This window comes from Antechinus flavipes, chromosome 3, assembly GCF_016432865.1.
Source record: "Antechinus flavipes isolate AdamAnt ecotype Samford, QLD, Australia chromosome 3, AdamAnt_v2, whole genome shotgun sequence".
NCBI classification, from domain to species: domain Eukaryota; kingdom Metazoa; phylum Chordata; class Mammalia; order Dasyuromorphia; family Dasyuridae; genus Antechinus; species Antechinus flavipes.
The window spans coordinates 307,085,123-307,111,564 of NC_067400.1; the positions used below are offsets into that span (position 1 = coordinate 307,085,123).

Sequence of the window (26,442 nt, forward strand, 5' to 3'; positions counted from 1 at the left end):
TAGAGACTGTGTTTTTTAATCTACAAAACGGGAATAATGACACAGGACCTCTTTAAAAGACTTGTTAAACAAAAGCACTTTACAAATCATAAACCATTATATAATAAGAATTAGCATTATGGGGAAAAAACGCTTTTATTTCAGTTTCTGCATTTACAAAATAAGGAGTTGGATTTATTGGTTTCTAACCTTTAAATTATACAATCATGCTCCCCTCCCCCCCATATGGCTTGGATGAAAGTAATTACTATTGAAGGGGGTATTCAAAAGTAGTACAGGAGAGTTGACTCAGAGAACTGACAATTGAACAGGGAAGTTGTGAAATATTCCCCCAGAGATAGAGGAGAAAATCAGCAGAATTGAGTAGGAGGAAAAGCAATGATAATCCTAGAATCAGCCAATGAGTTCCTAGTGTAGTTATAAGACATGACCTAAAGTAATGATCATGGCTCTAAATGAGACCCCTGTTGCCATCTCATCCCATCCTCTCATTTTATGGATGAAGAAATTGCAGTCCTAGGAAGGTAAAATAATTGGTCCAGGGTCACAAAGGTGGTGATCATCTGAGACAAGATTGGAACTCTCATTCTAAAACCCCTATTATTGCCACTGTACTACACTTTGAGGTTGATTTTATCTGTCAGTCACACAAAGAAAAATCAGTTTCTGTTTAGCTGTATTTTTCCTTTGTAGCATTTTCTTCAGTGAAAGATCTTTCCCTTTGGCCATTATCCATTTCTCTTCTCTCTCACCTACCAGGATCTAGCAATTTCTTTTTGTTTTACTGTAAACTGATATAAAAAAAAAAAAAAAGAAAAAAGAAAAAGAAAAAAGAAATACAATATCATACATGACCAGTAGATGTCACTGTCTCATATGCCATTTCTTGGAACTTTTTTAAACTTTGAAATTTCTGATAATGTATAATGAATTTATTCTAAATTTTTAAAACTTGTTCTTTATTTTTATTGGTGTGGTATGCTTAAAATCCTGTATGTTGAATTTACTTGAAATGAGAGCAACTGTATGGAGAAAATTAAAAGCCTGTTTTCTTAATTTGCTGGTAGATGACATAGCCTAGAAGTATCCCATTTAAAAAAAAAAAAAAGATTGAGAAAATGCAAGGGAAGTATGGCAGAAGAATATGACAGAGCTAAGTGGGGGAGAGACTTCATAATGTCCTTGTTGGAGAAAGAGATGGCTTTCACTGACCATTTTTTAATGTGGGAATTACAATTTGCAGCACAGGCAGCAATCACAGGAGATTATTTTAAGTGGTATCATTGGTGGCTGCCAGGCAGACAAAATGATAGTAGAGATAGTAGATAGAGAGTAATAGTTTACATAGAGATTTAATACTTGCAAAGCACTTGACATACATGGTCTCATTTGATCCTCATAGCAACCCTGTGAAATAGGCAGTGACTACAATCTTATGATTTTTCCATTTTAAAGGTTAGGAAATCGAGACTCAAAGCAGTTTCCAAGGTCATATAGGTAGTGAAGGTCAGAGGCAGGATTTGAACCCAATCTAGGATTAGGCTGCCTTTCAGGTCCATGAAGTTTGGTTTTTGAAGCTCTCCAGCCTTACTTTGCTTTTTGATTTTGACCTCTATCCTACAGCAAATTCTCAAAGTCTTCATTTTTCATTTTCTGTCCATCCCAATTCAGTTTATCCTACTCAGAAAAGTGAGCCCTCTTAGGAATATAAGTAGGAAATGAAAGAAAAACAATTTGATTAAAGTAATTGACATGGAAGTGGCTATGTTTAGTTTGGTCTTCCTTGGGGATATTTGTGTTTTTAAAGATAAATTTTTAATGTTAATGATCTAAATTGTTAGAAGGATGATTATTTTTGATCTTCCTCACTCAGCTGAAGAGGGATCCGTAACTTGTCATCCTCTTTAGCACTTGAAATATTGTACCCCTGCTCTTCATTATATCTAGTACCTCTCCTACAAAGTTTGTTGCTGTTCAGTTATATCAGTCATTCTTCATGACCCCAATTTGGGGTTTTCTTGGCAAAGGTACTGGAGTAATTTGTCATTTTCTTCTCCAGTTCATTTTATAGATGAAACTAATATATAGGAAACTAAAGTAAACAAGGTTAAATGATTGTCCAGGACCATACAGTCGGGAACTGTCTGAGGTCAGATTCGAACTCAGGAAGATGATTTTTTCTGACTCTGGGTTTGGCCTTCTATCTACTGCTCCACCTAGCTGCCCTTACAACTGGGTAATTTAAAGATATCATTTTATAAAATTCAAAGCTTTATGAATGTAAGCAACTATTACGATTGGAGAAATCACATTTTTATGCATCCCCATAACAACACTGTGATGTAGGCAGTAACTACAATCATCATTGCTTATAATTATATTAAAGGAAACAGTAAATCTGATTGGTATAAGTCTCGTTGAGGTAAACTTCAGGATTGTCTCAGAAAAACTAATGAACAACTCACTTTGGAAGCATAGACAAACATAGACAGGTGGTATTATTCAGGTGTTATTCTCACTTGCTAATGAGTAATTAACTCCCTTTGGCTATACAGAAGGCAGAAGCAGACTAATATCTTCACAAACCCAGAAGTAAATTTTCCATATACAATACACACAGCTGAAGGGGGTTTGGCTCTCTTAGCCAAAACTTCCAGAAAGCCTAAATGAACTAAAATTGAGAATTATTTGTTTTATTCCTGGAGAATTCTAGGGGTAGAATCATAGGACTGAGAAGTAGAAGAGACTTGGGGACTATTATTTAGCCTATTTACCTTCACCTTAAAAAATCTGGAAAGTTCATGGTCACAGGTTAAACAGAACAATAATATTCAAGCTCAGAACTTCTGTCTACAAATCTAGCCTCTTGACATTTCATAGCTTCTAATCTAAGGGTAACAGAGATGAGGCTCAGAACCCTTCTGATGTTTTCTGGCTCAGTGCTGAAGAACTTTGAGATAACAAAGAAAATTCTGGTTAGTCTTTTGGTCCCTGAGATAGTGAGGGAGGCTCTTTATCTAAGAGACAGCCACAGTCGGGAAGAGCTGCTTACTGAAGGGGTAAAGGAAAGTTAATCCTATTATCCCTCTCCCCTACTCTCCCCTTCCCAGTTGAGAGTGTCAGGACTCTCCAAGTTCTTTCCTTTAGACTTCCTCTGATATGAGGGGAAGGTATTTCTCCTTGTCTGGCACTAACAGTGCCTGTCTGAACATGGTAGCTAGTATGCAAATTTGCCTTGGTGAGCCTAAACCCGGAGTTCAAGTCCATAGCTGCATCTCCTGATTTGCATTTCTTTCCCAAGCATGGTTGATTGAACAGCAATCACTAGTCTTGGTGGATTCCTCATGAGGTGGAGAGGTTTTAACATGAGCAGTAAGAACTTTCTTCTACTGCAATCATTTCTTAGAGGAAATGACCACTTGATGGACTGAGAGCATGATACAGATGCTTCTGATTAAATGGATTATTCAGGCATTGCTGATTCAAGGTGAAAGTGAAATTCCCCCTTGCTAGTCCCACAAAGGCATAACATCAATTGTAATGTGTTATATATCAGCTTCCCCTTTTTCTCTCCCAATCCCCAATATGATGCATGATGAGCTGCTGTATCATGTTTTAAGTCTTTGTCAATGAATGCTTCTTTTTTTTTTTTAATTTTTATTTAATAATTACTTTATATTGACAGAATCCATGCCAGGGTAATTTTTTTTACAACATTATCCCTTGCACTCGTTTCTGATCTGATTTTTCCCCTCCCTCCCTCCACCCCCTCCCCTAGATGGCAAGCAATCCTATATATGTTAGATATGTTGCAGTATATCCTAGATACATTATATGTTTGCAGAACCGAACAGTTCTCTTGTTGCACAGGGAGAATTGGATTCAGAAGGTATCCCGGGAAGAAAAACAAAAATGCATATAGTTCACATTCGTTTCCCATTGTTCTTTCTTTGGGTGTAGCTGCTTCTGTCCGTCATTTATCAACTGAAACTCAGTTAGGTCTCTTTGTCAAAGAATTCCACTTCCATCAAAATATGTCCTCATACAATATCATTGTCGAAGTGTATAATGATCTCCTGGTTCTGCTCATTTCACTTAGCATCAGTTCATGTAAGTCTCGCCAGTCCTCTCTGTATTCATCCTGCTGGTCATTTCTTACAGAACAATAATATTCCATAACATTCATATACCACAATTTACCCAGCCATTCTCCAATTGATGGGCATCCATTCATTTTCCAGTTTCTAGCCACTACAAACAGGGCTGCCACAAACATTTTGACACATACAGGTCCCTTTCCCTTCTTTAGTATTTCTTTGGGATATAAGCCCAATAGAAACACTGCTGGATCAAAGGGTATGCACAATTTGATAACTTTTTGGGCATAATTCCAGATTGCTCTCCAGAATGGTTGGATTCGTTCACAACTCCACCAATAATGCATCAGTGTCCCAGTTTTCCCGCATCCCCTCCAACATTCATCAATGAATGCTTCTGAGTCTTTTGTGTTTTAAGCATTTCTTTTTTGGTGCAGATAATAAATGACTGCCATATGCTTATCTACTTTGTATATTGAATGCCTTTCTAGAGGAATCTTCGTTTATTCTTTTTTGGGAGTAGTCTGGACAAACCTAGCTTTAAGAGATTTTCTCCAGAGTTAAATATTCTCAGATGAAGTCATAATGAGCCAGGGTGTGTGAGAAAAGCCTTGTCCCTTCTATTTAGAGATGAGATTCTTGAGAATTGAATCTGGATCAGCAAAAGTCCAGGGTGGGCAGTCTTTGGAGGAAGCTACCTTCCCCAGATCTCTTATTGGAACATTTCGTATAAATTCCTCACTGTATTTTAAATATGCTACACTAAATCTTTTTGTGTGTGGAGTGGAGTTCAAGAAGAGTGTGGAGAATAAATTGAACATAGATTTAGAACTGGATGTGTCATCAGAGTTCTCCTTTTACAGATAAAGACATTGAAGCCCCAAAAAGTGATTTGCCTATTTGAAACAAATAGTACTTGAGAGAATTGGAATTCTAACCCATCTCTTTTTTGAAACTCAATGTTCTTTTCACCTTACCAGACTGTAGTTTTAAAACAAATGACAAATCACCTAAATTCTCTTAAGTCTCAGTTTCCTCATTTCTAAAATTGGGGCATGGAATTAAATTATCTCTAATTCCTTTCTAGCTCTACCCTTCTCTGAGTACATATTTATTCACAGTTTCTTAAGACCATTGTGAAGAGCTTCCATTTTCTTTATCTTATGGGAGGTTTTAAATTGCCTTCACTCCAGCTGGCTGTTTTCTTGGTTTAGGCAGAAGCAAACAAATCTTGGGGATCTGAGGCAAGAGGGCACCTTTAATGTCTCTTGTTATCACCTTCATCATCAATCCCCAGGTGTCTTTCCTGGCTTCCCAAAGCTTTTCTTGCTTTCCTTTACTAACTCAGACCGATTATTTTCTTAGAGGCAAATTGACTCCATTCTATCAGGTTCTTTCTTTCTTCTCTGCCTCCCCTATCTCCATTTAGCTTTGTCTCATTTACGTTTCTATCTGTTTCACTTTCAAGTAGATAACAACTCCCAGTTCTAAAGCACTTTTAGATTTATAAAGCACTTTTGTCACAATATGCCCTTCAAGAGAGAGAGCACAACCATTATTATCCCCATTTTACAGCCAAGGAAATAGAGGCTGAGGTTTGATGATCACACAACTAGTGAATAACTAAGGCAGCATTTGAACCTAGGCATCCTGACTCCAGGCTCAAGGCTCTATTGACTATTCCCTCCAATCTTTCCTTCATTCTTTCCAGAATTCCCAGCTCTTCTTAAGTTTAGCATTCTTAGTGTTCTTCTGGCTGCTTACTCTCCCTTTCTGTCTTAATATGAGTGCATTAGACATCACAAAAGGAGCTTAACAGAGTGGAACAAAATTGGATGTTTGTGCTTGGAGAAAGAGCCCCAAACAGCCTGCAGTCTGTAAAGCAGGAAATTAAAAGCTTGGGAGAGAGAATTTGAGACAGAATTCTTTGGTGTGCCACCGAGGAGTACACTTGAGAAAATGCTGCAGCTGAATTAAAGGGACATCCAAAGCAAAGGTCTTTGCAAATTGTAGCCCTCATGGTGATGCAGCCTGTGGGAATCCTCATGTTGAAAAGCCTTGTGCGCTATGCTTATCTTGATGAAGTGTTGGATACTGTAGTACAGGGGAAGTCTTAGGTAAAATGGTGAACTAGAGTCCATTTAGCTTCTTCTCTTTCTGTTCTTTCTCATTTTCCCTCCTATCCCCATTTAGGCTGCCTCCCAACAGTATATTTTACAGTACCTCCTACTCTGGTTCTCTCTCTCTCTCTCTCTCTCTCTCTCTGTTTCTGTCTCTCTGTCTCTGTCTCTGTCTCTGTCTCTCTCTTTTTCTCTCTCTGTGTCTCTGTCTCTCTCTCTGTTTCTCTCTCTCCTTTCCTCCTTCCTCCTTTCCTTTCTGATTTCCTCCTTTTTTTCCTTTCTCCCATCTCTCTTCTTTCTTCCCTCCATCTCTTCTTCCCTTCTTCCTTCACTCCTCCCTCCTTCCCTTCTTCCCTCTCTCCCTTCTCTCTCTTCTTCCCTTCCTCCCTCTCTTCTTCCCTTCCTCCTTCACTCCTCCCTCCTTCTTTTTTCTCCATCCCTTCTTCTCTCCCTCTCTTCCTCTCTCCCTTCATTCTTCCCTCCCTTTCTTCCTTCCTCCTTCCCTTCCTTCCTCCCTCTTTCTCTTTTTCTCTCTTCCTCCCTTTCTCCATTCCTATTTTCTTTCCTCCATCCCTCCTTCCTCTCTCTCCCTTTCTTCCTTCATTCCTTCCCTCCTTCCTCTCATAAAGAACTTCAACTTCTCTGTCCTTTCAATTTCTCTAATTGTAATTCTTATTGACCATGCTTAGGGATTCTGCTAGGCCAAGAAATAATAAACTGGTCTGAAGGTTGTGAGAAACTATAATGAAGCATAAACTATTTTTTAGTTTTTATTCATGTAACTCTCTTTTGGCCCTAGAATGAAATTGACCCTAGAATGGACAGATAATAGTCTTTACATTTTTAGAGAATCATGGATTCTTAGAAATTATTTAGAGTAATTTTTCTTCAAGTAGGAAACTTCTCTACCATATCCCTCCTAAGAGGGCATTCAATTTCCGCATACATTCATCTAGTGATGAGGAAGTCACTACCTTTAATGAGCCCATTCTGCTTTTGGACAACTCAAATTGTTTCTTATTTCAATCAAATATCTTCCTCTGCAGCTTCCATCCATTACACTTTATTTTTCTCTCTGGAGCAGGCAAAATAAAATAACCACATATTGTTCTTCTTCCACAAGAAAGTCCTTCAAATAGTTGAAGCAGTTGTCTTATGCCTCCAGGGCATAATATTCCTAGTTTCTTTAGTTGATATGCCTATGGCATGGATTTCTGTCTCCTCACTCTCCTGTTTTCCTTTGGGACAAACTCTAGCTTGTCGATGTCCTTTTGATTATGAGGTACAGAGAACTCAACACAATATTCCAAAAAGAGTCTTGACAAGGGCAGAGTGTACAATGATCTTCCTAGTTTTTCTTCTGTTAACACAACATAGGATTATATTTAAATTGCTTTTCTCCTCCTCTTCCTCTTTCTTCTTCTCTTCCTCTTTCTCCTTCTTCCTTTCCTCCTTTTTCTCCTCTTCCTTCTTTTTCTTCTTCCTCCTCTCTTAGTTATTATCCATAATATCAATTCTCATTATAATTATAATTCTCTAAAATCTCTGAGTCTTTTCCCAAATGAACTTTCATTTAGTCACATTTCCACCTGAGTTTTTAGTTGATTTTCTATACACAGAAGGCTTTTTATTTTTGCCTTTTAAATTTCATTTTAAGAGATTAGACCCATTGTTCTAATCTACTGAGATTTTTTTTAAAATCCTGATTCTTTTATCCAATATTTTAGTTTTAACTTCCAGCTTTGGAAGTTAAATAAATTAATGATCCGGCTTTGGATCGTTTGCAAACATAATAAACATGTATTCATTGATAAAAATATTGGATACAATAAGGTGAAGGATAGCTATTGGGCACAGTCCACTAAACTAAAGGTCACCTTCAGAGATGACATTAATCCACTAATCGCTTTTCAGTTCTGGTCATCCAATTCATTTAAATCCACCTACCTGTAGCTTCATCTTGTCCACAAAAATACTTTGAGAAACTTTGCCATGAGTCTTGATATACAATGTGTATACCTTGATCTACAAATCTAATAACCTTCTCAAACAAGAAAATTAAGCTAATCTGGAATGTTGTATTTTGGTTGAATCTACAAGGGCTCTTAGTAATCACCACTTCCTTTATTAATCATTCATAAACCTTCCCCTTAACAATAAATTCTCTAATTTTGTCAGGAATCAAGGTCAAGCTCATCAACTTTTGAAGTTTGAAGAACTCCCTCCCTCTTGCTTTCTTTTTCTTTTAATTGGGAAATTTGTCTAGCCTCAGTTGTGTAACACCTCTTCCAATCTATGTAATTTTTTTCAATGATTACCACCAACATTACAACAAACACATGTGCCGATTCTTTCAGCATCTTCAGATGTAGTTTGCCCAGTAAGAAGTTGAACCTCATTGAGGGAAGATAGGTGCACTTTTACCATCTCCCCATTTATCTTGGGTTGTTATTTCCCCCTTTATAATGTTTACACTATCCTTATTGTAACAATATTCCTTTATGGCATAGGAAACAATAACAGAATAAGAGTTGAGTATTTCTACCTTCTTTCCTTCATTCATTATTATCATCCCATCTACTATGAACAATGACCCTGTCCCTTTATTGATTTTTCTCTTTTCCTTGGTATTAAAAATTCACATACACACCCTCATCTTTTGGCATTAATATTAAATACTGGCTTCAGCTGATTCTTAGCTTTAGCAATTCTGACACGCTTCTTAGAGAATTGTACCACTTTTTTGTATTCATTCTCAGTTACTGGCTCCTTTTTCCATGCCTTTTCAAAATCTATGTTGGTGGATAAATTAGCTGTGTATCTCTTTCAGTTTTTTCAGCAGGTACTTTTGTCATCAAAAATTAATTAGTGAGAGCATCTCACCTCTTCTTGAACTGACTTCTTCTGAGGAATTTTAGACCACAGGATTCTAGCTGGTCTTTCTCTGAACTCTGTAATAATTTTAATGAAAATAAAATGGGTTTTTGGCAAATCTCCAAAGAACCAAGATGCCCACATTATCCTTAATTTGGCAAAATATGAACTAGTTTTTCCTAGTTGGGAAAGGGAAAAAAGAGAGAAAATGGATACCTCTAGATAAAAACACACCCTTATTGGACTACTTTTCTCTCCAAGAAAATCTCAAAAATCTTTGAACTTATTGGGCTTACTTTTACCCAAAAGAATACTTTTCATATAGATGTAGTCATTTTGGTTTTACCCTATCCACAGTCAACATTACTTCGTTGTTATTGTTTTATTTGGTCCCCTTTCCTGTAGAGATCCAGTGTTTCTTCTTGCCAATTATTTAAATAATTTTATTATTAAGGAAACACAAATGATAATAATGCTATGCAGTCTCTCAGACACATTATGTTTCATGTCCTATCATCCTTTTCTTCTAAGAAAGCTATAATTTCCCCCTCTATCTCATTAAGATGTATAATCTACCATGGAGAATAAGCCTAGAGAGAGCATCAAGATCATTTGATCAAGATCATTAATAATGGAACTGAGGATTTCTTGACTTCCAACTTAACACTTTGACATGAGCCCATACTGATCTCTCTTAGCCTCAGACCCTGTGATAGGGATAGATATAACATAGACTTAACTAAGGACCCAGGAATTCATGTACCAACTAACAGACTTCTACCTACAGTGTACATAACCCATGTTAAGATTTACTTTGATACTACATAGTGATAGCTGTTGAACATTTAAGAGCATACAACATGTTTTCCAGGGAGAAAGCATAGCTCACTAATGTGTCAGAGGCTTCTGGATGACATAGAATAATGCAGAAAAGGAGTCGTGGGAATATATGGAACATAGTTTTAGATCTTATATGTCATTAGTCCAATCACTTTATTTTAGAATGTCACTGATAATTAGAGTTTTCCTAAACAAGTTCATAGACCACTTGACACCTACTCTTGGGTCTCTTGTACTTCCTGTTCCCAAGGCTGAGTAGGGTAAAAAAGTGAGCAGAAAATCAGAAAATTTATTTGAGAAAACTAAGACCCAGAATGTAAATTAGGGGTTCTCAAACTACAGCCCACAGGCCAGATGCAACTGAGGACGTTTATCCCCCTCACCCAGAGCTATGAAGTTTCTTTATTTAAAGACCCACAAAACAAAGTTTTTGTTTTTACTATAGTCCGACCCTCCAACAGTCTGAGGGACAGTGAACTGGCCCCCTATTTAAAAAGTTTGAGGACTCCCTGAGTAAGTTGTCCAAGCATGGCATAGTGGGTAGAGCCCTGGACTTGGAATCAAGAAGACCTAGGGTCAAGTCCTAACTACACTAGCTGTGTGACTGGTTAGGCTACTTGATCTTTCTTTTTTTCACTTTTATCATTTGTAAGATGAGGGGGATAGCTCAGTAGATAGAGTGCCAGACCTGAAATCAGGAAAGCTCATCTCTCTGAAGTAAAATCTGACCTTTGTCACTTATTAGCTGTGCAATCCTCAACAAGTCACTTAGTCCTGTTTGCTTCAGTTTCCTCATCTATAAAACGAGCTGGAGAGAAATGGCAAGTCACTCCCAATATCTTTGCCCAGAAAACCCCTCATGGAGTCACAAAGAGTAAGACATGAGTGAAATGGCTGAACAACGTCAACAACAATATCCCTTTCAACTCTATGATGCTAGAACCATAGATAGTAAATGATAGAGAAGGACTCATACATCTAGTATTTCTTTCTGACAATCATTGCAACAATTTCATTATCATTAGTTTTAGCTTTGTGGTCTCTCAGAAACATTGTTTTAGTTTTAAATTCCATTATTATCAATCCACTAGAGTATATCAGTGATTATATTTAAGATTTGTTTTTAAAATAATCTGAGAAAATTCCACATTCTTTTAAAAGAAGCAGCCACCTGTAAGTTTGTATCGATACCCTATGGGAAGAAAAGGAGAGGAGATACAATGCATGCTATAAAGTGAAATCAGAAGTTCTTAATGTAAGGTAATCTCCAGACTGAACTCAAGCCCCTGTCTGTGAAGGCTTTGAACTAGTAAGAGTTTGATGGAAGGCTGTAACCTCAAAAATAGAAGTCTAGAGAAAGTCAGAAGGTGATAAAGTCAGGAGAGGGCCTAACTAAGGGAACAAAACCACAATTTAATTTCACGGAGAATGAAATACATTTTGTGATGGAGTTGGTTTTTCTGCCCACCTTTCTATCATACTCAGCCTTGGGCACAGGAATTCTTAACTTGGGAGTACAGAGGGTCCCCCTGGATGGATAAGTTTCTAGGCAAATATGAATTTATAGGAGAAAAAGCTATATTTTAATTTTCAGTAACTTTTGATTGAAATTAAATATTTTCCCCAATTAAGAATTAAAACATTATTCTGAGAAAAGGTTCATAGACTTCATGTGCCTTTACCAAAGGAGTCCATCATAGAATAAAAAGTTAAGAACCCAAGGATGACTAGAAACAGTTTGTTGGATGTGGATGGTTAGGATTGTTGATCTATCTTTATCAAACCACAGAATCTAACAGTCCCTCAATGTCATATAGACATTTTTATGTATTTACCTAATTTCGACTTTTATTCAAGCTCCTTATTGGTAGGGACTAGACTTAAGAGTTCATTGTTATAGGGAACTTCCTGGTAAGGAAATTCCCTCAATCAATTGATTGAGTAATTTTGCTATGATTTCTGGTCTTAGAGAACGGCCCAGAACAATAAGAGGTTAAATGATGTGCTCAGGGTCACACAATCAAAATGTATGTGAGGCAGATTGGAACCCAGGACCTCCCAGCTTTGAGGCTATTTCCCTATGGACCTAGTGATACTACCTCACTAACCAAAACCAATTTGATTCTCATTGATCAGTCACCAATAATTCCCAAGCCTAGCCCCATTTGGTCATTGTTTGGGTCCTAGTCCAACGCAGATTGAATGTAAATAATAATCTTTTCTGCTTTAGTCAGAAACCCTGAGGATCTTTCCCTCCCCGATTTATTAATTTAGATTTTTTTTTTTGGATTAGGTGAAAGAAGAAATTCTTTGCCTCATTTCTTAACCTAGTCTTAATTGCTAAATGGGTGGGATTTCAGTCAAGCTGAGACCTCTTGAAGACCTTAATTTAAAAGGGACCATCTCTAGTCATCCTAATCTTTATCTGGGCATTGGACCCAAATAGTTCTGGAGGGGAAAGTGAGGCAGCTGACTTGCACAGCCCTCCCTCATTTAAATCCAATTCACTCATGACATCATTTCCTTGATGTTATGGTCCTCTTCAAGAACAAACAACAAACAACAAGGATTCAGAAAATAAACAGAGTGAGAGCCTCAAAATGTGCAACAGAAAAAGGTGATATATTTAGAGCTATAGGGCTTAGATTCAAATCCTGACTTTGCCATAGCCTATCAGTGTGTCCTGGACAAATCATTCAATCTCTTTGAATCTCATCTATATAATGAAGGAATTAGATGACCTCTGAGATGACTGATCATCTGCTACATATATTTCTTTGAAGGTCCAAGGGGTCATCCCCCAATACGATTTATTTTGAATATATATCTTCTGAAAATAAGGTAAAGTGAAATTAAATTTAGGCAAATGATTACCTTCCAGTAACCACAAGATCTATTCTTGTCCAGCCTATCTAATTTTCTTTTCTTCTATTTTTCTCCATTTCCTTTTTCTTCCTTTTGTCTTTGCTCCCCTTGAGATCAAATGCCTAATTTTAGTTCTCAGCCATTCTTTAATATTAGTACTAACATAAGGTAATCTTTATGTTTGAGGCTTTTGCTCTCCTGTGATATGTCATACATAATTAACTGTCACCTTCACTATTAATATTGGCTGAGATATTAATTTGATGAATCTTAATTTCACTTAATCATAGCATCATTATGATCCTCCATTGGACATTTCTTTATAAGGACACAAATTGCCAAGAGGAAATAATAATGGTATGTTATGGTGTTGTGGGGGAAAAAATCTCTCTAGTAATTATATGTTTTGCTAGGGAGAGTATCTGTTGCTTGAATGGGTGACTGCACCCTGATTTCTCTGTTACAGAATAGATGTTTTGTCTTGATAACCTTTGGACTTATTTCATTTCACACATTCAAGTGAAAATACTTTAGAAAATAAACAAATATTCCTACTGAGAAATATTCCCTAGTGCCTGCGTCATTTTGTGTTCTGAGAATGGGGAGGGGGGAAGAATATGTGATTTCATAGGTTTAGGGAACTCCTCTCATGGGTCCACAAATGTAACACAAAATCAACAAGTATTTATTAAGGTCTTACTATGTACCTCGCACTGTGCTCTATTGCTTCATGCCTGGCAAAATGCTGAGAGCCAGGAATACAAATGTAATACTCCATTACAATAATTAGCTCATTTTAAGCCTCAAGGCCATATGTAATGGCCCCTGAGGTCCACACGGTTCTCTTTTTCCTTCTACAGCTTTAGGCAGCGGTTTGGCTCTCTGCCTTAATTTACATTTATATTTATCTCTAGCTAACCTTGGGCCCTTTGTGGTTAAAGCAAAATTCAGGTTACCAGAAATGTTCAGGCATCGGCAGGGGAAGTTGGGGAAAGAGAATTTTTCTTGGAATTTTCCTCAGTAGTTGATAATGTGCCTACAAAGCTGGTGGTGTCAATCTGGATCTTGTATTCAGAGATCCCTCTAGAGCTGATGATGGTTCTCCTTCCTGTCTTCCTCCTCCACCGCGGCTAAGTCTTACATTGTCTTTTTCATGTTACTACTGCCTACCAATTCTGGCTCAGCTCCTAAGGTCCCCACTCTTCCTCTCAGCTGCCAAAGCCCTGAAAGCTCTCCCTTCTTGGCTTTCAACTAGCTCCTGCTATGTAAACATTCTCAGGGCCAAGTCTTTCATGCAATCTGAACTGACTTTCTCATGCAATCCCAACTGACTTCTTGATTAGATTGTAAACTCTTTGAGGACAGGAACTGTCTTTTGCCTCTTTTTTTTTTTTTTTTTTTTGCATCCCCATTGCTTAACACCATGTCTGGCACATAGTAGGTGCTTAATAAATGTTTACTGATTGATTGATTGGTAAGGCATTGATGACCCCTGCATGGCAACCCCAGAGCACTTGGAATCAGGAATACTCATCTTTGTGAGTTCAAATGCAGCCTCAGTTACTAGCTGTGTAACTCACTGTTTGCCTCAATTTTCTCATTTGTGAAGTAATCTAGAGAAGGAATTGGCAAACCACTTCAATATCTCTGTCAAGAAAACTCCAAATGGGGTCACAAAGAGTCAGACATAACAGAAATAACACAAGTGGACAATTGAAATGTGTTGTTAATATATATACACGGACAACATCTCTCTCTGTCTCTATCTCTTTTTGTGTCTCTGTTTTTCTATTTCTCTCTGTTTCTCTCCGTCTCTGTCTCTTTTTATGAGTCTTTCTGTTTTTCTTCTCTTTCTCTCCGTGTGTCTCTGTCTCTGTCTCTCTCCACCTCTCTTTCTCTCTCCTCCTCCCTTCTTCTCTCCCTCCCTTTTTCTCTCTTTCTCCCTCTCTTTCCCTTCCTCTTCTCCTCCCTCCTCTCCCTCTCTCCCCCCCTCTCTTTCCCTCCTTCTTTCTTTCCTCTGCCTCTCTCTCTGTGTTTAGCATCCCGACACTTAACAAAGGATGAGGAGTTTTGGCTGATTGACTCTCATGCTAGTCCTACAAAATAAAAAACAAAAACAATTCTTGCCCTCAAAGATATTTCATTCTAATGCAAGAGATAACATATACATGTAGTTCTATGGACACGAACACACAGACTAGAGAGAATGGCACCTTTGAAGGGAAGACACAAGCAGATGAGAGGCACACCTGGAAAGGCTTCATGTAAGAAGAAGTTATTCTTCAGCTGAATTTCTTCTTGATTCCCAAAACAATCTATCCAGTTCGATGGTTTCTCTTACTGTTATTCTAAGTAACTTAAATGTTCATATAAAGTTTTGGTCTGGCTCTGCCTAAGTCAATCATAGATATGGAAGAAACCAAGTTCCTGAGGTGCCCTAATCAGGCTGCATATTAATACCTGATTTCTCCTCACCCTTTTTCTTGTCTGTCTCCTCTTCTTCCTTTCCCCTTCCTTTGTTCTTCCTTTCCCACCTTCCTAATGTTCCCTAATTCCTCCTCTCTCAACTTGACCTCTGCCTTTCTGGTTTCCCACCACTTTCTTCCTTAGAAAATAGTTGGACTGAGGTGAGTATATTTTTCATTCTTCCTCATTTTTCTCACAGACAAAGAAGCCTCATGCATGATTCACATAAACCCGGGGCATTCTTGGTTAGTGAAACCCATGACAGCATTTCTTCAGTCTAGTCATCATGCTGGGAACTCGGGAATGGAATCATTCCCCATTCTCTGCTTCTGATTTTGCCGAGTGACGTTAGACAGTCACTGTATTTCAGGGAGCCTCATTAAAATGAACAGGATGCTACCTCTGTCCTCTTTACTCACTGGGAGGAATTGTGAAATGGAAAGTGTTCTGAATTCCTTGGAAGCAAGAGAGTTGACTGAAGGTAATTACACACACAGCAGCAGATATGAACAAAATTCCCCAGGCTTGTCCTGTGGCACTCAGGCACACTTACCTCCAGGTACACCACCCAGGGCATCACCAAGGTAGCCACAAGCAGGTCCGCCACAGCTAGGCTCACCACTAGGTAGTTGGTGGCGGTCTGCAAGGAGCGCTCTTTCAGCACAGCCAGACAGACCAGGATGTTGCCAAAGACGATGGCCAGAATGAGGGCACAATAGGAGAGGGCGTAGTAGGTGAGGGGATGGGGCAGTCCTGGTCCAGTTGTGTTCTCCTTCCTGCATGTAGAGTTGATAGAGCTATTGAGTGGACTGAGGAGAGCCATTGTAAGAAGGGAAGTCATTGTCCTGAACAGGGTTTCCTAGAACAAGATGAAAAAACAACATTGATCAATATAGTACATCTTGTACTTTTATGTCCCTTCTTCTCAATATAATAACAGTCAGCATTTATATAACTCTTTAAAGTTTGCAAGGACTTTTACATATATTATTGCATCTAATTCTCATAATCACCTTAGGAGATGGGAAGATAGGTTATCCCCACTTTTACTGATGAGGAAACTGAGACAGATAGGTTAAGTGATTTGCTCAGAATCATACATTTAGTTAGTATTAGAGGCAGGATTTGAACTCAGGTTTTTACTCCAATTATAGCTCTATATCCATTGCACTATATAGATGTAATTTAAACCACTGTAGGTAGGATTCAAATCCAGGTCATCCTATCTTTATATGTCTACATACCTCTTTTCTTTGTCTGTCTTTTTTTTCTCCTTTAAAAACAGAAAAGTACATGAGATTTAGTTGTTACTCTTGAGGATCCCGAATCTACCAGTATAAATGACAGGTAATAAACTAATCATGTAAGGTAGAATATGATAGATGCCATGAGAATGGAAAAAAAAAAACCAAGAACTACAGGAGTAGAAGAAATGACTTCTGGTTGGTTGTTTTTTTTATTTCATGTATGTATGTATGTATGTATGTATTTGCTAGGGGTAGGAATCACAGAGCAATGAGGTGTCACAGTGGATAGAGCACTGGCCCTACAGTCAGAAAGAACCAAATCCAAAGTCTCTGACACTTACTAGCTGCATGACCCTGGGCAAGTCACTTTGCCCCATTTACCTCAGTTTCCTCATCTGTGAAATAAATTGGAGCAGGAAATGGCAAACCATTCCGGTATCTTTGTCAAGAAAACTCCAAATGAGTTCACAAAGAATTGGACATGACTGAAATGACTAAACAGAAACAAAGAAAAGGATCATAGAGGAAGTCACATTTGATAGAATCTTTAAACATGGGTAGGATTCCAATAGGCAGCTAAAGGCATTATTTCTTTCAAATGCGAGTAGAAAAATATATAGCCTGGATCTGAGGTTCTTCTAAATTCAAATGTTAGCAAACTCAAAGTGATGCTTTTGCTCTGTGATCATCATTGGCCTTGATACTAGAGGGAGTTGGTTCATTTATCCTCTTGTATCTGCACCATGTTTATTTTTATTATTTCTAAATTCTTTCGCTTTTCAAAATGTCTAATGAATGCTTTTGATCCTTCTTTGTAGCCAAGGAAAAAAATCAAAATTAACCAAGACAGTTATGACATTTAATAAAACGTAGATAAATTTTCATATCTGTAGATCCTCTTCTCTCTACTAGGAGAAAAATGTATTTTGTCATCTATTTTCTGGGGGTCCAAGGTTGGTCCTCATTACAATTAACCAGAGCCTTTTTTAAGTATTGTTTTGTTTCAATTTCTGTAGTCAATGTGCATGTTGTAGATGATATATAGTTGGGCTTTAGTTTGTTTTTGTTATGTTGTGTTTTGCTTTTTAAAATGTAATTCATTTTTGATATTCAGCTGCACTATTTTTAGAATAAAGACCTCTCAACTTGGGAAATGAAAGAGTTAAAGTGACTGAGAATGGACCACAGGTTTGGAATAAATTTAGGACTGGTTGGCTTTGTTTTTGTTTTTTGATCCTCCCTACTTCATCCTGTCAACTATTTGTACTCACTGTATTTTAGAATGTAATAATAAGTTGCTAATAATAATCATTTGCACATTATTCCAAGAGGGGTAGCTGCTGCCCTGGTGATGATACTACCATTGCCAAGAGCTTTTGGAAAAACACAATGCCTTCTTGATTATTTCCTGGAGGCAAATATTTCCATCTTTGAGAAAGGCAAAAGTCCAGAGGACTTGACATGATTTGGACTGTTAGTTAGGGGGACAGTTTGACCACCTCTCCAAATGGCATGGTTCTGTGAGAGTAATGATGGCTTACACCCATCTCTCTTGTCAAACAGAAACGAAGCCCAGAACTTTGAGATGCTTATTATTGTATTGTCTGACCACCAAGAGTTTTGACAGCTATTTAAAAATAGTACAGCTGAATGTCAATAGTGAATTACATTTTAAAAAGCAAAACAAAACACAACAAAAACAAACTGAAGCCCAACTATATATCATCTACCAGATGGTTTTAACTTCAGATCAATTTTTCTCCCCATTACTCTGTCTCTGGTCTCTAGTTGCTTACATTTCTAATAACAATTGAAGCAACTTATTCTTTGCTTTTCTTCTGGTAGTTGGTGGTCTTGGGGAATAGAGGTAGTGTGGAATGATTAAAAAGTTTGGATGCTGAATAATTGTACATTTTTACCCTGGAGAACAGAGGAGGAAACATCTCTTTCTTTTTGATAGAAAGGGAGGAGACTATGGGTGCCATATAGTCATATACAAGTGCTACATCACCTGACTTTGCTTAATGATTTTTTCTTTGGAAATGACTAAAACGTAAGAAGAAAAGGAATCAATAAAATGTTTTAAAAAATTAAAAGTTTCAAATAAACATCACATCTCATATTAGCTTATTGTTTCTGATTTCTACCTAATTAGGATTTTTTTTTTTAACCTAAAGTTGTTAAAAGTTGATAGACCTAAATTTTCCTTCTTTCCAGTTTCCTCTCTAAGTTACTATTAACAAGTAAATGTGGAGCAGAAGGGAGACAAAAAATACCTAAAGGACCCACCAACTGAGCAATTGATGATTAAATAATTCAAAATAATTAGTGACATATTAATTTGAATATAGATTGTACTCTTACCCCAAATCTGGATTATATAAAAATCAGATCATGGCCTATATTTGATGTTATTTTTCAAAACATATCTCTCTGCTTTTTCTTTTTAAAAGTAATTTACTTTAGAGGTACTACTGTATTTGGGGGAGAGTTTTATTTTTGGAAGTCTATATTATGAACTAATATGATTTTAAGCATATTAAATGCAAATATATTGGATATGTATGTATATATGTAACACATTTCCTAAAGTTGCTTTTGTGATTTTTGATTTAATTTTCACAGGCATATAATCCCTAAGATCCTTGACTTGATGGGTCCTAAACCTTAGTATTCAACTTCTATTTTTAATCTGGTCTCTCTCGGAGTACAAATTGGTGGCAGAAAAGCAGCATTAATGAAATATATAAGATGTTCTTCAATCAATCCTAGGAAATGCTTCAAACTGTGAGAGCTGTAATAAATGAGTAACAAGGGATAGGAACACAACCACAGGGAGGAAAATAATACCTCGTCTTTCCCTGGTACTGAGTCATATGGATTATGTAGGTCCCAGGAAGGGGAATTAATTTTGTAGTGCTACCAAAAAATACTCAAGAGTTTTTCCTGTTTATGGGAGCCTTGATCCCAGGGTGGTACTATAAATCTGGAGCAATCTACATTAGGTAGCTGAAGGAAAGTGAGGCTCATAAGAATAAGAAGGTATTCTTGAAAGTCTATAGATTCAGGTATGTCTCCTCTGAATTCTTTGTGGTATGTAATAAATTTATTCTCTGTTTCAAGTCTTTTTAGTCTTTATGTTTGTTTGTTTTCTGCTGAGGCAATTGGGGTTAAGTGACAGGGTCACACAGCTAGGAAGTATTAAGTATCTGAGGCCAAATTTGAATTCAGATCCTCCTGACTTCAGGGCTGGTGCTCTATCCACTGCTCCATCTATCTGCTCCTAGTCTTATGTTTTAAAGAAAACTATAGACATCTAGATGTTACAGTGAATATAGTACCAGGTCTGGAGTCAAGAAGATTTGAGTTCAAATCCAATATCAGACACTTAGTAGGGGGGCAAGTCACTTAACTCTATTTGGTTTGGTTCCTTCATCTAGAAAATCAACTGGAAAAGGAAATGGCAAAATACTTCATTATCTTTGCCTAGAAAACCCCCAGTGGGGTCACAAAGAGTTGGACGTGACTGAAATGATTGAACAATAACAAGACATCTCAATAAGAGCTACATAAACCAAATTCAAGGAATCAAAATCAGGGAAGGCCCTGAATAGCATCAAAGTAAGCTTCATGAATAAATCTAATTTGCTTCCTCAACATTCAGGGTACATGATATTCATGACCAGCCTGCATGGTGGGTAGACCACCTATTATTGCTCCCCATTTTATGTATAAAGAAATTGACCCATAGTGAGATTGAATGACGTGACCAATGTCATACTTTTTGTTAGTTGTAGAAATGGAAGTAGAATGTAAGTCTCCTAATCCATTATTCTTTCCAAGCAAACTGTCTCTGGTAACAAAGGAGAGTGCTATACAGATGAGGGACCCCTTGACAGAGGACTATTATCACTCCCAATTCTCAGCTTTCATAACAGTGGATTAGAGACCTGCTACATGATATGCCACTGGGACCTCCTTACAGGCTACTACAGATAAGCAGATGGATGATGACAGGAGAATAGTGGCACAGGGAATTCTGGAAACTCTAAAATACTTCTGTGATACAAATGGAGAAATCATTTAAAACCACAATTCTAAGAGTCCTCTATCAAAAGAACAATGCAGGTCTGGCTAGTGCTGAGTAAATCTCAGTTGGCTCCCCTTAGTCATGGAGTCAACTGTTCTTCCCTCTGAGAAAGAATGTCAAATGTGGATGGTGCCGAAGGTTAGGCACCCTGGAGAATCTGTGTGTGAGGCTACCAAAGTGAAGGAATGAGTTCCATTTTAATTTATTGAATGCAAAAGCCTTAGGATCTAGCTTTGAGTAGGTAGATAGGGGTGTCTTAAGACTGTATAGATCTACGAATCAAGACTCAAGAGCAGGGTTTATTTAGTGAGAACATTTATCTTCCAGCAGCCTGTCTATCAGTTGGAAAACTGGGACAAAGACATATTCACACTGGCTGTTAGATCCTATTAAAATCATTTAATCTCAGAGGGCTTCTGAGGCAACAGTCTTGTCCTAGAAGGGACTGGTCTTTGTGGGTAAAAAGTTCCTCATAAAGAGTCTCCTATTTGGGCTTTTAAAAAAGTCAGGTGGTTGAATTGAAATGGGGTTCTCCCTCCTCTGGAGGCTTAAATTGATTGACCTCAATAACATTTTATTAATTAATTGTCTACTAAGTACTAATTTCTGAGAATACAAAAAGAGCTAAAAGACAATCCCTGCCTTCAAGGAGCTTACAGTTCTAATTCAGGGTTAAATCAAAAGTTCTTAAACAGAAAGTCTGTGAATTAAAAAATATCTACACCCACATTAGTGACTGTATTTTAATAGAATTGATTTCCTTCATAATCCTATCCAACTTATTTTATGCATTTAGAAACATTCTGAGGAGGCTATAGGCTGCATCAAAATGCCAGAGTTCCATGAAACACAAAAGATTAAGAATTTTTAGGTTCCATGATTCCCTTAAATCTCCATCTCCCTCTCTTCCTATCTGTCTGTCTGTCTGTCTGTCTCTGTCACTGTCTCTCTATCTCTCTCTGTCTTTGTCTCTGTCACACACACACACACACACACACACACACACACACACACCTTGCATATAAGCTATCAGATTTTTCAGGATTTAGAAAAATAAAACCTCACCAGGACAACCTGCTTCCCCAAATTTAACCCAATTATATAGTAATCCTGAGTATTGGATGAGAAGCATTTTAACCTTTGCATGAGAAGTAGTATGGTTATATTTGTCTATTGAACAGGCTGGGATGGTATGGTTGATTATTTTAGTAATTGTTATCAGCTTTAGGAAGGACAACTAGATGGTGCTCAGATCCAGCTTCAAAGTTGTGTAATTCTGAGCAACTCTATTAGCCTCAATTTCTTCATCTGTAAAAATCTGGATAAGGAGATGGCAATTTACTCCAGTGTCTTTGCCACAAAAACCCCAAATTGGGATCACAAGGAGAGTCAAACAGGACCAAAACAAGTCAACAATGATAGCATCAGCTTTAGGAATAAAAAGTAATTCATAAAACCTCCTCTGTCCTATTCTGCCAGTTATTAATGCCCCTCTCTTCACTGAATTATCTTGAATAATGTGCAGATGTGTATGCCCCACCCCAGTAGAATATAATTTCTTTGAAATCAAGAACTATTTTTTGTTTTATCTTTTACAGTTTGTGAATCAGGGAAACCTGGGCTAGGGTCTGTCCTCTGATATATAATGGCTGTATGACCCTGGATAAGTCACTTAATATCTTAGTGCAACTGTGGCAAATAGACAACTCTAAGAAGAGGAGTAGAACTTTATTGGTAGAGGAAATTTCATCATTGGGAATCCTTGTGCATGTCGGCATTTGCTCTGTAATTTATCATCTTCAAATATAACTTGAATTACTTAGAGGTCTGACTGGACCAAGGTCACAAAGTCAGTAAGTAGTCTTCAGCTCAGGTGGACAGCTTGGTCTACTATATCCATGACTCTTACCTTGCACATAAAAAGTGCTTACTAAGTATGCTGCTGGATTGATTTGCATTTTAAAATTTAATCCACAGAACCCCAGTAAATGTTTTATTTTGCTTTTAAATGGGCTTTTACTAAGTGTTCAATTTTAGGGTCACAGTGTCATAGACTATGGAACTGAAAGGAGCATTAGATTAAATGCTCTTATTTTGTAAATGAGGAAATTGAGTAATAGTGACTTGTTCAAGGTCATACTTATTTCATTTTCATTCTCTTGACTGCTTGAAGATGGTAGCATGAATGGTTATCTATTTTAGAAGAGGAGGTGGGATTGGTAGGTGCTTAAAAAAAAATCTAAGTTCCAGCGGCAAAAACTAAGGATAATATAGTAGGCGCACCAGCACCAGCCTCCCACACTCAACTCAATTGAAGCTTCACTATCCTGACCTGTTTCCCCAACCCAGAAAAGATTCAATTGGCTGTCAATGTCCCTCCATGCTGATTCATTAGGTGATATTCAACACCATTTATAAAATCCCTACTAGGCTCCAATTACTCTACAGTCTTAGAACTAGAAGAAATTTCATAAATATCAGCAAATTTAATCCCTTTATTTCACAGATGAGAAAACCAGGTTTTCCTACCCCAAATCTAGATCATGATTTATATAGAAAACATTAATGTTAAAATTGAAAATTAAATGGTAAGATCAAGGAATTTGCAGTCAGAAATTCCAGGTTCAAAACCCATTTCTGTACTTTACTGTCTGTGTGACTTCATGCAAATAATAGAACTTCTCAGGACTTTAGTTCTCTCATCTTAGAATGTTGGATTCTGATATCCTTTCTAGCTCAAGCTCTATGATCTGATGATTCTTTGGTACATTTTTTAAAGGATTTGTCACATGGGATTTGGTAACCAAAGATTACAGGCACTTATGATTGGGTATAATGTCTAGATGAGAGTCACCTCTTCTCCCAGCATGAAAGTAGCTGATTCTTTTATAAATCACATAATAAGTAGCTCCTCATCCCTTATCATAGAACAACATAAAAAATGAGTACTCATTTCTTATTCTGAATCATTGTCCTCTCTTTTTTCCCTTCTTCCCATAATTCCAGACCCCTCCATTACCCCCCAATAGTTTTGTCAATGCATCCTCATCTCAGTTGCAGCTATTCCAGTATAGTTCTGTCTAGTGTCAAGATATGGAAATACGTGATTTAGAAGGTGATTTAATATTACCATGACCTTTGTCTCTTAAAAGCCTCTTCTAACCATCACCTGACTGAGTCTTCTATGCAGGTGTGCAGAAGAGTTCTTCTGAGTCAGTGGGCGTTATATTGTTGTTATTAGTAATAGTGTTTAGCATTTCCATGGTTCTTTATGCTCTCAAAGAGCTGCAAAAAAAGCTTTAAAAATTAGCAATTCCTAAGTGAATAAAAATATATCCTATATTTACATATACAGTATAGAACAAGAATATGTGCTGCAGTTTCAGTAGGTTAATAACCAGGGTCAGACCTGAAAATGCTGAAATGTTTTCACAGTTAAACTTTCTTAATAAGCATCCTCTTCTATCACATTTGAAGAAACAGTCCTTCCAGTATTATTCAGAAAGAGAGACTAGGACAATCAATCAGTCAATCAACTGTTCTATTAATATTTGTTGAGCACTGATAAGTGCTAGGTGTGAGTACAGAATGGCTCTTCCCCCCTTTTCACTCCCAGTTTGTCTTATTGATTTTTGGTTTATTCTCATGCAGATTCCATTTTGGTTGGCTATTGTAGAGTCCTCTGGTTTCTAGGTGCTATAAATTGTAAGAGTTTGTATTACCCTTGCCCTGCTCAAAACTAAGCTAGCCATTTTGATCCTAGATAAATGTTCTAACTTAAAAAAGGAATAGCAAATTTAGAATCCCTCCCTTGTCAATCTAGCTCTCTTACTTTAAAAACAAAACAAAACACCAATATAGTCTGGGGCAAAAATTTTCTGCTGGGAACCAAAGGCAGATAATGCATACTGATCTCTTGATTATGGAATACAGAAGCAAAATCTTGGCCAAAGGACAGACATCCAGAATATAGTCAGGTTCATGTTCTATCATGACTGCTACTGCTATACTATTATTTGTATGTGTGCTTTTTGAGGGTATTCGATTAAGCCAAATGCATGAACTGGAACTAATGCTTAATTGCAATGAGTTTCATTGATCCAATATGCCACGGTAAATAATGGCAGTTCCACACATGAGAAAAACAACAACAATAACCCTCAAAATCATATGCCATCATTAAAGAAAACATACACAATCATCATCTCAAGTACTATACATCTCTGCTGGGAATAATTTCATTTTGAATTGGAAACAGCCTGACTTTAAATAGACCATAGAAAACAGTGTCTCTCTCTAAACCCTCAAACCTGGATTACAGGGACACTGAATTAGGGAATCTAAAGTAAGAGATTCTCATAATTAAATGAGACACTCAAGAGAAATACAATCAATTCCCTCATAAATCCTTGGAATAATAACACCTTTCTCTTTTCCATCTTTTAATTCTACATTAATATAACTTTCAGACTTTGTGAGAATCCAATTTTAGGGAAAAGATAAAAGGAACAAGGGAAGATTTTATACAATCTAAACTACTTAGGAAAGAAAAGAAGGAAATTTTTCCTAAAGATTTCAGGTTTTTAAGTCATAGTATGTAAGTAGTTTTGATGCATATTTTCAGAAAACCACAAAAACCTCAAGTCAGTAATACAGCCTTTCAGGAAAACGTCATGTGCAAATTTAGAAAACAAAAAGAAATAATTACTTACCCTGAAAATCCTTTTTGATTTCTGTATATTATGGAGTTTAACACCTCAGCTCCTGCAGACATTCACTCCTGGCATACGAGCTCCCAAATGCCAAAGTTTGCCTTTCCTAGGACACTGAAACTGTGGAAGTGAAAAGAAAGGAAAATCACCCATTTTTGTCTCTAAGGTGAAATCAGTAGTGTGCTGCTGCTTCAGTATTCCCTTCAGACCTTACTGCATGTCTCAGAGCTGCTTTCAGATCCATGAGTTTCCCCTGGTGGCTTAGAGAGGGACCCCAAACAGAATGGGCCAACTGATCTGTGTCTCTGTCCTTGGTGCTGAAAAGCGAGGTGGAGAAGGCAGAGGCAGGTTTGTTATTTTCTCCCTCCCTTTCTCTCTCTCCCCCCCCCCCGTTTCTTATTTCTCTACAATATTTTTATTCATTTCATGTATTCAGGCTTTATCCATACTCCAACTTTAATTTCTCTTTAATATCTCCCTTTTTACTCAGTTTAATTTGCTTTACCAATTTTGGGTGAGTTTCTGTAACATTGACTTAAAAGGACAAGATTGGTGAATTGATACTATAAGAAGCCAAGTTAAATTAAGGCAATTAAGTAGTTTAAAATAGGATTAGATGAAAATGGAACTTTAAGAAAAACATATGTGGAAAGAATGCTAAAAAAAATAAAAATTAAGATGGGAAACTAAGACAGACAGTACAATTGGAGATAAAGATAAAATAAGCTTAATAATGTGAGAAAATATTAATCTTTATTTAGCAGCACTCTTCATTTTTATAGAACTTTACAATTATTTGCCAAGATTCTTATTGGTCCCCTGTGACATATAAAAGTGGTGTTAACAGCTCTTCTTTAGAAATAGTCAAGGTGAGAGATAGTCTGATGCCATGATGGAGAAAAATCCATTTTAAGAATTGGTACTGGAGCTTAACAATGCTCTTTTTTGACTGTCCATTAAGTTGAAATCAGGACTATCCATGTTCTCTTTTTGGGGAGTGATGGTAAGTTTTTCCCTTTCCCCCTCAGCCAATATTGGATGTATTTCTGATGTATTGCAAATTCTAATGAGGTGGGTCCTGGAAGGACTCTGTAATGGAGACCTCTGCTGGTTAGTAAGGGGGCAGCACTA

At 37.2% G+C, this 26,442-nt stretch overlaps 1 protein-coding gene across 1 annotated transcript in view; it reads right to left on the bottom strand.

Moving 5' to 3' along the window:
- Positions 1–25,465, bottom strand: part of DRD3 (dopamine receptor D3) — a 70,549-nt gene extending 45,084 nt beyond the window's left edge. Inside the window, exons 1-2 of the mRNA XM_051985321.1 lie at positions 25,312–25,465; positions 15,816–16,121 (exon numbers count right to left, since the gene is read on the bottom strand). Of these exons, the coding sequence (XP_051841281.1) occupies positions 15,816–16,103 (288 nt within the window). The 5' untranslated portion in view covers positions 16,104–16,121; positions 25,312–25,465. The remainder of the gene's footprint in view (positions 1–15,815; positions 16,122–25,311) is intronic.
- Between the last annotated feature and the right edge of the window lie 977 nt (positions 25,466–26,442).